Here is a 12,312-nt window from a genome sequence, read left to right on the forward strand (position 1 = left end):
TGGCTCAAATGCATTAAGGAGGAAAGAAATCCCACAAATTAACTTTTAAGAAGGCACACCTGTTAATTGAAATGCTTTCCAGGTGACTACCTCATGAAGCTGGTTGAGAGAATGCCAAGAGTGTGCAAAGTTGTCATCGAGGCAAATATAAAATATATTTTGGTTGAACACTTTTTTGGTTACTACATGATTCCATGTGTTATTTCATAGTTCTGTCTTCACTATTACTCTTCAATGTAAAAAATAAAGAAAAACCCTTGAATGAGTAGGTGTGTCCAAACTTTTGACTGGTAGTGTATATAACCTCTAGAAAGCAGCATTTCAAAAAACATCTGTTAGAGACAGCATAAGAAGATGGTTGAGTTTCATTTGGTATTGAGTGTTTATTAAAAAGGGTGTACAAAAACAACACTGTAGAAACCTACGGAGGCAACAACAAAGACAAAAGCAAGCAGAGATACCCATCAACAACCAACACGATGCAGCGTGTCCTCGATATTCCTCGGACATCCTGGTATTGGAGGGAACATTGGTTTAACATTGAAGAAACACTGTCGATTAGCTGATATGTACTGATCGATCAGTTGATCAAATGTACTAAGCATTCCTATTTACACTGGATGCATTTTCAAACATAGTTCACAAGCTTATCACTCCCTCAGGGGCAGCAGTTTCTGCAGCTACATATGTGTCTGTTCAGTGAGGTGATCCGTTGTCATTGGCAGCTTGTGGTCAGTCATAGGGAGTAGGATAAAGTGGTCCTGGATGCGGATCTAGGGTCAGTTTTGTGTCCCTATTGGATAACCTTAGGATTTGGGTAGAATAAACTGATCCTAGATCTGTGCTTCTGGGCAACTTCAACCTGCAGCATCCAATAACAGGAATGCCATTTCCTGTCTGGCAGGGAGTTTGAATCGGTCTAGCTTTATTCGCTCGGTACAAGAAACACGACAACATATCCAGGAACATGAACGTTTCCATGCAGTGCTGAGGCGGCTCTGTATTGCCCTGGAGAAATCTAATCTAAAACACAAACGGCTACACAGGAAGTTAAAAGCTCTCCGCACTCACGTCTCTTATTGCTCGCATCCTATTGGGTAAAAGAAGCCCAGCTCTATATCTGTGGAGTACCCTGATTGGATGAGGGGGAGAAAGTGTGGAAGGAGACCGGGATGGAACCCTCGTAAAAAACACAAAAAAAAACAACGGAGACTAAAGGGATTAAAAACATCTCAAACACACAGATATATACTGTATATGCATATTATCATAATCCGTAACTGGAGCATTGTTAGAAAACACATCAAGAAGGTAACAGCCTCGTTTAAAGTGCATTTTTACCCAGAAATACTGTGATTGGAAGGTCTATACTGTTAGTGGATGATGGGACGAAGGGATTGGTTAGCACTAGGGGTGTGGGTGTGGCGTTATTGTGAGGGGTGGGGAGAGCAAGTCCATTGGCCAATGGGAGAATAGATCACAGGCCCGGTTGAAGGGTCAAAGGTGAAGGAGTGAAAGGTGGGGTGGAGTTGTTCTGGGCTGTGAGGAGTAAAGGGTTTCTTTATGAGAGTTGTTTTTAGGACAGGGGCCTGTGTTACTCTCAGGTGCTCCTCCCCTTTGGCCCCTAGTCAGGTGTGGAAGACAGACTGTCCTGTAGTCACTTGCAGTCTGGTGTGTTGTGTTCCTTGAGGGGTATAGACGAGGACACGTAGTTAAGATATAGGAGGCTGTATAACAATCCTGGCTAAAATTAACACCTGTCCATTCCTTTCAGCTATCAGTAGTAATGAAGAAAAGGAGACCTGGAGGCCATTTTTAGAGCATTGGGACAGTCTTGGTATGCAGCATGAGGCGGCCTTCCATGGGGGTCAAAGTTTCTATCCCCCTCTTCATCCCTCTGCTGTTCAAATAGCTAAATAAATGAAATGTCACCGTTCTCTCAATCTGATTGATCAGATCTGATCGGTCAGATCTGATAATTTGCCTAGTCCAGTTGCTCTCACCCATTGGCTGAGTGAGATCAGCAGAAGGAGAGAGGGCTGATAGCGGACAGGTTGTTCCCAAAGCAGAGAGTTTCTATTGTTGGGTCAAGGTACTGGTTAACACCCTCCTGTTCAGACGGCCCAATGGCTGACTGGGTCAGGATCCGGGTTCATTCTGGATCCATTGGAGCCTTCAGACAGACAGTTTCAATCGTCCTGTAGGGGAAGAGTAATACTGTGAATCGTGGGGAGTGGTGTCCCTGCGTTAATAACAGCTCACTACAACCCAGCCAGAGAGCAGCACAGATGGGGAAGAGGAAGAGGTGATGTATCCACAGATTCCACACACACACACACACACACACACACACACACACACACACACACACACACACACACACACACACACACACCAAATCCATATAGACAAGACACACAAACACCATCACATCATACAATATGCAGATCACACAAATAAGAATTGCATTCAGACCGTCAGTCACAGACAAAATCACAGACAGCTACAGACAGACAGTCAGAAGTCAGACAGCCAGACAATCACAGACCTGTACGGACACCTTCACCCACACACACATGGATCTGCAGATAGACAAACAAAGCTTGCAGTCTCTCACACACAGACAAAGGGACAAGAGTCAAGACCCACACAAAAAGTTTACAATCGCACGACTTCCTGATGTTAGAGGCGGGGTGTGTTAGATAGGTGGGCATTGACCAGGTGACACAGGTGGGCACTGGGCACCATGCCATGCTGAGCATTTACTTTCCATGCCAAGCGACCAATCAGCATAAACCCCACCTACCTGCCCACCGTCTCCCACCAATGGACTGGCTCTGCCTAACAGCCTGTCTGCAAACCAACCAATCAGACCAGAGGATCAGGACACAGAGGAGTGAACGGATTCACACTGACCATTCACACCTCACTTGAGTTCACTTTGTGTATATTGTGTATATCTTTTTTATATCATCCCAATAATGGTGGCATAAGGTGGTGTGTGTGTGTGTGTATGGGGTGTGTGTACATGTTAGTGTTGTTGTATATTAATGGGTCCCAGGGTTCATGGTGACAGAGGACATTTCAAGAGAGGCATGTGTACCTGTTGAGACCTGGGACTAAGGGGTGTGTATGTGTGTGTACATACATTTACCTGTTGAGAGCTGGGACTGAGACCTCCGTCGTGTGTTTGGGGTTTTGGAGGAGGCGGAGAGGGTGGAGCCGGCACTGCTGGCCCGGGAGATGGGGAGGGGCACGGGAGTCACCGGGGGAGAGTCCAGCTGCAGAAAGGTCAAAGGTAAATTATAGAAACATCGATACCAAAGTTCAAGTTCCTCATTCAACCCCATTCCGCTAAGGATCCTGTCTAACTGGATTACGATTGTTTCTCTGCTTCTCTGTTTCGCGCTCATCTACTGCAGTCAGGGGTTAAAGCAAAATCCCATGACTGCAACTTAAGTCGATCTCAGATCGATTGTCTGGGGCCAAGTTAACCTCCCATTTCATGTAAGAAAGTCATGACCATCATGCTTTTAGGGAAAGAGGATAATTTAAAATGCGAGTTTGACCAATTCCAGTCCCCTTGCTTAGGGGGTTCGGGGCACTCCCCCGGATCATTTGAATGTAGAAGGACTGAAGATCAGTTCTAGTTACTTTTTAAAAGGACATTCTACTCCAAAATTAATGAAAATAAAATGATGCAGACACCTGACATTACCAGGTTCTGACCACTAGATGGTGTCATGACTTGCTGAAATGGAACGACCCTGCTGCAAGCTTGCAAGTTCCATTTACATTTTACATTTACGTTATTTAGCAGACGCTCTTATCCAGAGCGACTTACAGTTAGTGAATACATATATATATATATTTTTTTATATATACTGGCCCCCCGTGGGAATCGAACCCACAACCCTGGCGTTGCAAACGCCATGCTCTATCAACTGAGCTACATCCCTGCCGGCCATTCCCTCCCCTACCCTGGACGACGCTGGGCCAATTGTGCGCCGCCCATGAGTCTCCCGGTCGCGGCCGGCTGCGACAGAGCCTGGATTCGAACCAGGATCTCTAGTGGCACAGTTTGCACTGCGATGCAGTGCCTTAGACCACTGCGCCACTCAGGAGACATAGTTCCACTATCTATACAGGTGTAAACACTTCTCAAACCCAGACTGGATGCATCTATTATGCATTTGAATGCAGGCTCTGTCTGTCATTAACTCTGCAGTTTTCATCTGATGAAAGCAGTGTTTTGAATGGTCATCTGTTGAAATGATCTACTAAATGAACAAAGTGCATAACTTATCATAAACTAAGTGGTCACCAGGAATGGTCCATAATAATCCGTCATCACCTTTCCTGAATGTGTAAAATCTCTGCACCATTTAGTGGTCAGAACCTGGTAATATGAATATGTAGAATGGGACATAAACCTAACAACTTCAATCACTAATTTCTCTGAACAGGGAAAAAATCCCATCACCAAATTCAGAACAATCTGAGATGGTGGGTGTCGAAATCCTCTCTTGTTATTTTTGAGGTGGAATGACCAGGAATGCTAATCTTATCTGTTTCTATCTACAGAAACGATGTCGGAACAATCTGAGATGGTGGGTGTCATGGCTTGCTAAAAAGAAATGACCCAGATGCTTTTTGGAGATAACCTTTTCAAACATCCTGAGCCTACTAGATCTTCTTTGCTAGAAAGTGGGTTTCCTAAAACAACTGCTTTGTGTTCAGCTCTGCCTAACCCATTCCCGACCTGGATCATTAAGGGCAGAGGGACAGAATGAAATCTGATGCCCCAGATTGGGCTCAGTGATCTGGGGAAGGTTTGACGTAAGGCCTGGGCTGACCTAGCACACGTGTGTGAGATTTCATGTGTGAGTGCATCCCTCACTCTCTCGTTGGTGTGTGTGTAGGTTACCTCCACGCTGTCATGGGTGGGCGAGGAGGAGGTGGAGGAGTTCTCCAACTGTCTCCTGGTGGCGTTGCCCAGCTCGATGGTCCGTACCCGCTGGGCAAACTTCAGAGAGCACACCGACTCACTCATGTTACTGACCAGGGGAGACACCTAGAGAAAATACCTTCTGATATTAGCCTGAAGGCTAGCATTGATGGCATCAAGCATCGATGGTTTTATTGTAGGCTAATAACAATTTAATTTGAAACCCCTTACCCCCCACCCCTCTCTCCCTCCCCAATCCCTCTCACACCCTCCTGTACCCCTCCCTCTCTCACCTGCACCATCATCAGGGTCTTGCTGTCCCCGCTCAGTGAGTCAGACAGCAGGTAGGTGAGCCGGGAGTTCCTGAAGGGCACGTGGGAGTGTCGGCTCCGCAGCGCATTGATGACGTCACCAAGGGCCGACAGGGACTTATTGATGCACTGGGCCTCTCGCAGGCGGCTGCCCTCTGCCCCGGATTTAGCAATCCGCTCTGAGCCAGCCAGGTCAACCAGGTTCAGCTTACCTAGCAGAGGTTGTACAGAGATAAAATCCTGAATGAGTGTGTGTGTGTGTGTGTGTGTGTGTGTGTATGTGTGTGTACCTTGTGTGCAATGTCCAGTACAGGAATTGTGCGTTTGTGTACCTTGCGTGCGGTGCCCGGTGGAGGAGTTGAAGCCTGCTACGGTGATGATGAGGAGGGCGTGAGAGCGGGAGCTGTGTTCGTTCAGATTGGTGCAGGCCGTGGCCCTGTTCATGTGACCCAGCTCAAACACCTACACAGAGGGCACAGGCCAGGGGTTAGAGGTCAGGGGTCATAGGAAGTGAATAACTGCTCTGTCATATGCACATGGAAGAACACACAAACACACAGGAGCAGATTTCAATCATTAACACACAAACTAATCTGTAGACTAGAGGCAAATCCCGGCTTGGGCACATTCCACTGGCTCAGGGAACACAAGATCTCTGTCAGACATTTCAGGATGAGAACTCAGCCTCAGGCCTAAGAACCGTGGGAGCCATCTTAATAACTGACGCATGATTGTAAACAATGCCCAATAACAGCTTTCTCTACACATCTGTATTTAATTGGAAAACACTACTGATGGAAAAGTATTGCTTTGGGGTTTAGGCCAGGAATACCATTTGGCACTTTGTGACTGGTAAGTAACACCATATGAACAAAATGTGATTGATTGACACACTGATTGCAGATCAGAGCACACTTATGGACATCGGACACAAAGCTACCCTGTGGCAGGCATAGTATAAGTGGCAGTAGTTGAACGGTGGCCTCACCCTGTTGATGTCCTCAGGGCTCTGGACAGTGAACTCCGTGAGGCCCGGTACATAGAGCTGACCGCTACCGTCTGGGTTCATCTTGATGTCCAGCTTCTCACCCTGGTTGTCCCCCAAAAGGTTCCTACAGAAAACAACAGCAACGCACTGTCACAAAGATGGTTCCCACTCAAAGAAAAATACTGTCTTAAAATGATACGCATACAGCACTACTTTGGGTGTATGGTGACGTTTGATATTTGTCCTATGATATTATCCCCCAACAACATCCGGCAGATAGAGCAATAGATGGATAACTAGATAGATACATAGATAGCTCAAATTAACAAAAACTATCAAGATAATCTGTAGTCGACTCTCCAACTAAGTGGGGCCAAAATGGCTTCTTTCATGCGCTATGATATTCCACCCCTCTTCTCGTGGTGCGTCCTGCCGTCATGCTTTGGCAGAAAGGACACACAGATGTTCAGAGATTATGCAACAGAGAGAGGGAGGGATAGAGGGAGGAAGGGGATAGAGGGAGGGAGGGAGGAGAGGAGCTCTTGTATTCAACAGATGAATCAAGGACATTATATATAATCCACTTTTATATAACTGCTGGCCCATGCACTCAAATTGCTTACACACATGCACACAGGAACTGTGTGAAAGACAGCTTAGGTCTAAATTACAATGAAATAACGCTTGAGCCGTGATCTAAAAAAGCCTTCTCATAATGGTACGTATTGTAACTACATCACCCTTGCTTCACCTCTGTCATTGTGTAACCTCTGAGGCAAGGCTGCACATGCACCTGCACTCAAATCCAAACCCACTCACCCTCTCTGACCTTATACTGATATGTGTGTGTGTGTGTGTGTGTGTGTGTCCTCACCGTAGGGTCTCGTTGTAGATCTCCACCATGCTAACAGTGATCTTGAAGTCCCAGTCGGGTGCTTTCTCAGTCACCTCAGAGAACAGCAGTCTGAGAGCCCTCTGGTTAATGCCCGGGTCCTTGGCCACACCCTAAAGAAAAGGACAGACAAGACATTTGCTATTAACAATCACTATAACACATCTCTTAATTTCTATCTAACCTTAATTTATCTCCTGTAGCCATGAGAGAGGAGGAGAGAGAGTGAAAGTGTGTGTGTGTGTGTGTGTATATATTAGCAGCGAGTACCTCCATGGTGTAGGTCTTTCCTGAGCCCGTCTGTCCGTAGGCGAAGATGCACACGTTAAAGCCATCAATACAGGACGTCACCAGGGACTGGACCTCCTGGAACACCTGGTTAGCCAATCAGAGAGGATGACAGCTGTTGTGATTGGTGACAGTAAACCCTTAGAATATATATAGACCGCAACATCCTTGTGGTATATCGCGATAATCTAAAGGGGCTTCCTCATGTCATTTCCTTCATCTGTGCTGATGAGAAACATCTTATGTTGCTTTTACCTGTGGTGCGTTTTCAGATCATTAAAGATGACGGCAAGGGAGCCACTTTAGACTATTGAGATGTACTCCAAGTCATGATGTTCTACTGACCTCTTCCTGTGTGGCCTGAGGGTGGAACACCTTGTCCAGTTCAAAGGTCATCAGTTTGCCTTTGTTGGAGAGGTAGAGAAGGGCGTCGTCGTCTGGGTCAAAGCTGACCATGTTTTCGGCAGAATCACGCTCCCCTCGGCACACCGGCCGCACCCGACAGAACACCCTGATGTTACCTGGGAAGAGCAGGCAGAAGAGACACATTACAATACTGTTTTGGGACAACAAATGCAAAGATACACTGCTTTTGAACAGAATCGATCTGTTATGTACACAGATGCACCTGTGGAATCAACTGGATGTACTAGCTAGTATGAACGACTGATATCCCACACACCTCTCAGTATGCACAGTCAAGGGGGTCGTACCTTTGAGGCGCACCAGCTCGTTGTGGCACTTCTTCCTCAGGTTCATCTCTCTCTTGTACTTCCTCAGCAGCTCTTGGTTGGCACTGCTCACCTCGCCTATCACCTGGCAGATCTCCTGCTTGGCCTCGGTGATGGCCTTCTCCAGCATTAAGGGGAAGTCCTGCACCTGTCTCTTCAGACAGTTGTAGTCACAGGTGAGAGTACGCAGGGCTGGCTGCAGGGTCAAAAGGTTCATACGCACACCTGGGGACAGGGAGGGATACACACACACACACACACACACACATTTTGTTACAACAGTGAATAATGACAAAAATAAAACAGAGCATACAAAAATTCCTGGGTCATATTCATTACGAAGGCCAACAAAATAGAATAAAACCTGAAGTTGTCCAGTAAGAAAATCACTTTTGTTTTTTGATGGAAAATGTTTCACTTCGGTGTGCCCTAATGAATACCGCCCAGGACTGCGGTGTGCATACGCGCAAATGCAAAAAGCACATAGTCCTAAACGTTCGGCTTACCTGCCAGGTTCTCATGCACAGCCTTCATCTCGCTTTCGGCCCTGATGAAGGCCTCCTCTATCACCCTGTTCTTCTCCTCCTCCAGGTTCTGCATTTCAGCCTCCAACTGGCCCTGGGCTCGCTCCATCTCCCCCTCGTACACCAGGATCTACAGGGGACAGAGAGAGAGTTTAGAGAGGGTTGGAAATGGAGATTGGAGTAGATCTTGGGACCGTACCAACACACCACACTGGTCTGGATGGGGACTGGAGCGTGTTTGGTGGTCTACCTGGAGCTAAGGGATGAGAGCTAAAAGCTAGCATAAAAGCTAACACTGGAACTCAGATCTAATAGCTACCAGGGCATTTGAGCTAAGGGCTTCAAATGTCCCATAACATCTAAAATCTGAAGCCTATAACTAACAGATGGAACTAAAAGTTAGCTCCCAGCAAAACCATTGGGTTTGCTTCTTCTCAGCTACAGGATACATTAATGGGTTCACAATGTGTTGTGAACCATCATTACAGCTAAAAGCTAATCCAAAACAACCACACACTGCACCCCCAACACAAGACTGGAGGACCCTAGAACAGATTTAGGGTACAGTTTATACGTGTCACTACAGAACACAGGGTTTTGGTGGGGGGTTGAAACCACACAGATGTTCGGGGAGCTGGTGCCTGAGACACAGGAAGTGATGTAGTGGAAAACAGGACGCACTATGAGGGGCCTAATGTGGCTATCAAGGGGGGCCAACCTTAGACAACCTGCAAATGACCTCGCCATTGCCCCTTCCGACGGCCTTGGAGAGCAGGCCGCAGATACGGCCGCGGTCTGCACGCAGCTGGAACCAAACGTAAGCGAAGAGAGAGGGGTTAACACGGACCATGCCTCTACAGGGGAGGGGATGGGACGAGGGTCAAACCAATCACCTCTACTGGGAGGGAAGGGTGTTTTTGTGAAGGACCGTACCACCACAATCTACTACAAGGGGGTGAGTTGGATTGTACCAATGCTGGTACCAGGGGGAGGAACGAGGAGAACTTGAGAAATAATATGGGATTAGGAAGGGGCACAGAGGGTTACGCGTATGTGTGTGTGAGAGTAGTATGTGCATGTTGTTAGATGGTTGTGCATGTTGTTAGATGGTTGTGCATGTTGTTAGATGGTTGTGTGTGTGTCTGTGTACATCTCCTTATGTGTGTACCTGAGCTCGGAGCTGGGTGCTGGTCCTCTGGGACTCGTGCAGCTGTGTCTCCAGCTCTCGGAGCAGCTGTCTCTGCAGTGATAGCTGCTCCTGCAGGGTGGCGCTCTTGGCCTGGGCCTCAGCTACGGCCTGCTGAGACTCAGACGACTCCACCTCCACTATCTCAGTCACATACTGGACGGATAGAGAATAGAGAGAGCGAGATAGGTGAGGTAGGAGGAGAGCGATAAAGGTAGGGAGCAGGAGAGAGAGATTGATATCGTAAGATCATCAGGGAACATAATTCAGCAGCAAATGCTCTCGTAACATCCCAGTCATTCATATAACTCAAAAATATTGAATAGGTGGTAAGCTACCAACATATAGCTTACCCATCCTACCATTTCAGATCTATGAGGGACCATTAAGTAACATAGGAGCTAGCAAGGGGTTGTTTTTGAAATGGGACAGTTTTTGCGATTCCTCACCTTGACCTGATGGGGCCGGGTGGCCTGTCTGGCCAGCTCCTCCTCACAGTCCCTGAGCCGGACGCTCAGCTGCTGCTCCACCTCCCCCTGCTGACACTTGGACTCCTCCAGCTGTCGGCTGAGCGTTTCCACACGGCCGGCCTTCTCCAGGACCTGCTGCTCCAACTCAGCCAGCCTCCTCTCCCTCGGTCTGGCCTGGCTCTCCCAGCGAGACACCTCCCCACGCAGGGCCTCCGCATCCTATATAACACAACATAGTTCTTTTTTTTTATTATTATTTTTTTACCCCCTTTTTTCTCCCCAAGTTTTTGGTATCCAATAGGTAGTTACAGTCTTGTCCCTTCACTGCAACTCCCGTATGGACTTGGGAGAGGCGAAGATCGAGAGCCGTGCGTCCTCCGAAACACAACCCAACCAAGCCGCACTGCTTCTTGACACAATGCCCGCTTAACCCGGATGCCAGCCGCACCAATGTCGGAGGAAACACTGTACACCTGGCGACCGGCCCGCCATAGGAGTGGCTAGTGCGCGATGGGACAAGAACATCCCTGCCGGCCAAACCCTCCCCTTAGCTGGACGACGCTGGGCAAATTGTGCACCGCCCCATGGGTCTCCCGGTCGCGGCCGGCTGCGACAGAGCCTGGACTCGAACCAGGATATCTAGTGGCACAGCTAGCACTGTGATGCAGTGCCTTAGACCACTGCGCCGCTCGGGAGGTCCACAACATACAGTTATAATACACCACACACACTTATAACACTGCCTCTTCTCGCTCTCTGGCCTGGTTCTTCCAACGAGATAACTTCCCACACAGGGCGTCCGTGTCCTACACACACAGAGCTAAACTCAGCAAAAAAGAAACAGCCCCTTTTCAGGACCCCGTCTTTCAAAGATAATTAGTAAAAATCCAAAAAGCTTCACAGATCTTAATTGTAAAGGGTTTAAACACTGTTTCCCATGCTTGTTCAATAAACCATAAACAATTAATAAACATGCACCTGTGGAACGGTCGTTAAGACACTAACAGATTACAGACGGTAGGCAATTAAGGTCACAGTTATGAAAACTTAGGACACTAAAAAGGCCTTTCTACTGAAACACCAAAAGAAAGATGCCCAGGGTCCCTGCTCATCTGCGTGAACGTGCCTTAGCCATGCTGCAAGGAGGCATGATGACTGCAGATGTGGCCAGGGCAATAAATTGCAATGTCTGTACTGTGAGACGCCTAAGACAGCGCTACAGGGAGACAGGACTGACAGCTGATCATCCTCGCAGTGGCAGATCACGTGTAACAACACCTGCACAGGATCGGTACATCCGAACAACACACCTGCAGGACAGGTACAGGATGGCAACAACAACTGCCCGAGTTACACCAGGGACGAGTCGCGGTTTTGTCTCACCAGGGGTGATTGTCGGATTCGCGTTTATCGTCGAAGGAATGAGCGTTACACCGAGGCCTGTACTCTGGAGCGGCATCGATTTGGAGGTGGAGGGTCCGTCATGGTCTGAGGCGGTGTGTCACAGCATCATCGGACTGAACTTGTTGTCATTGCAGGCAATCTCAACACTGTGCGTTACAGGGAAGACATCTTCCTCCCTCATGTGGTACCCTTCCTGCAGGCTCATCCTGACATGACCCTCCAGCATGACAATGCCACCAGCCATACTGCTCGGTCTGTGTGTGATTTCCTGCAAGACAGGAACGTCAGTGTTCTGCCATGGCCAGCGAAGAGCCCGGATCTCAATCCCAATGAGCACGTCTGGGACCTGTTGGATCGGAGGATGAGGGCTAGGGCCATTCCCCCCAGAAATGTCTGGGAACTTGCAGGTGCCTTGGTGGAAGAGTGGGGTAACATCTCACAGCAAGAACTGGCAAATCTGGTGCAGTCCATGAGGAGGAGATGCACTGCAGTACTTAATGCAGCTGGTGGCCACACCAGATACTGACTGTTACTTTTGACCCCCGCTTTGTTCAGGGACACATTATTCCT

At 48.0% G+C, this 12,312-nt stretch overlaps 1 protein-coding gene across 14 annotated transcripts in view; it reads right to left on the reverse strand.

The window, feature by feature from the left end:
- Positions 1–363: 363 nt before the first annotated feature.
- The window catches only part of LOC121579087 (kinesin-like protein KIFC3), a 68,670-nt gene continuing 56,721 nt past the window's right edge, over positions 364–12,312 (reverse strand). For 10 of the 14 annotated variants that reach the window (XM_041893378.2, XM_041893369.2, XM_041893373.2 and 7 more), the window contains 15 exons: positions 10,318–10,557; positions 9,851–10,024; positions 9,401–9,487; positions 8,665–8,812; positions 8,141–8,383; positions 7,773–7,948; positions 7,410–7,514; positions 7,122–7,252; positions 6,248–6,371; positions 5,592–5,721; positions 5,242–5,471; positions 4,928–5,074; positions 3,149–3,281; positions 2,807–2,853; positions 364–2,198 (listed from right to left, as the gene is read on the reverse strand). In XM_041893378.2, coding sequence (XP_041749312.1) covers positions 2,190–2,198; positions 2,807–2,853; positions 3,149–3,281; positions 4,928–5,074; positions 5,242–5,471; positions 5,592–5,721; positions 6,248–6,371; positions 7,122–7,252; positions 7,410–7,514; positions 7,773–7,948; positions 8,141–8,383; positions 8,665–8,812; positions 9,401–9,487; positions 9,851–10,024; positions 10,318–10,557 — 2,124 coding nt within the window. In that variant the 3' untranslated portion in view covers positions 364–2,189. The remainder of the gene's footprint in view (positions 2,199–2,806; positions 2,854–3,148; positions 3,282–4,927; positions 5,075–5,241; positions 5,472–5,591; positions 5,722–6,247; positions 6,372–7,121; positions 7,253–7,409; positions 7,515–7,772; positions 7,949–8,140; positions 8,384–8,664; positions 8,813–9,400; positions 9,488–9,850; positions 10,025–10,317; positions 10,558–12,312) is intronic. The other 4 variants (XM_041893370.2, XM_041893372.2, XM_041893374.2 and 1 more) reach the window with 4 other exon arrangements.

This window comes from Coregonus clupeaformis, unplaced genomic scaffold, assembly GCF_020615455.1.
Source record: "Coregonus clupeaformis isolate EN_2021a unplaced genomic scaffold, ASM2061545v1 scaf0091, whole genome shotgun sequence".
NCBI classification, from domain to species: domain Eukaryota; kingdom Metazoa; phylum Chordata; class Actinopteri; order Salmoniformes; family Salmonidae; genus Coregonus; species Coregonus clupeaformis.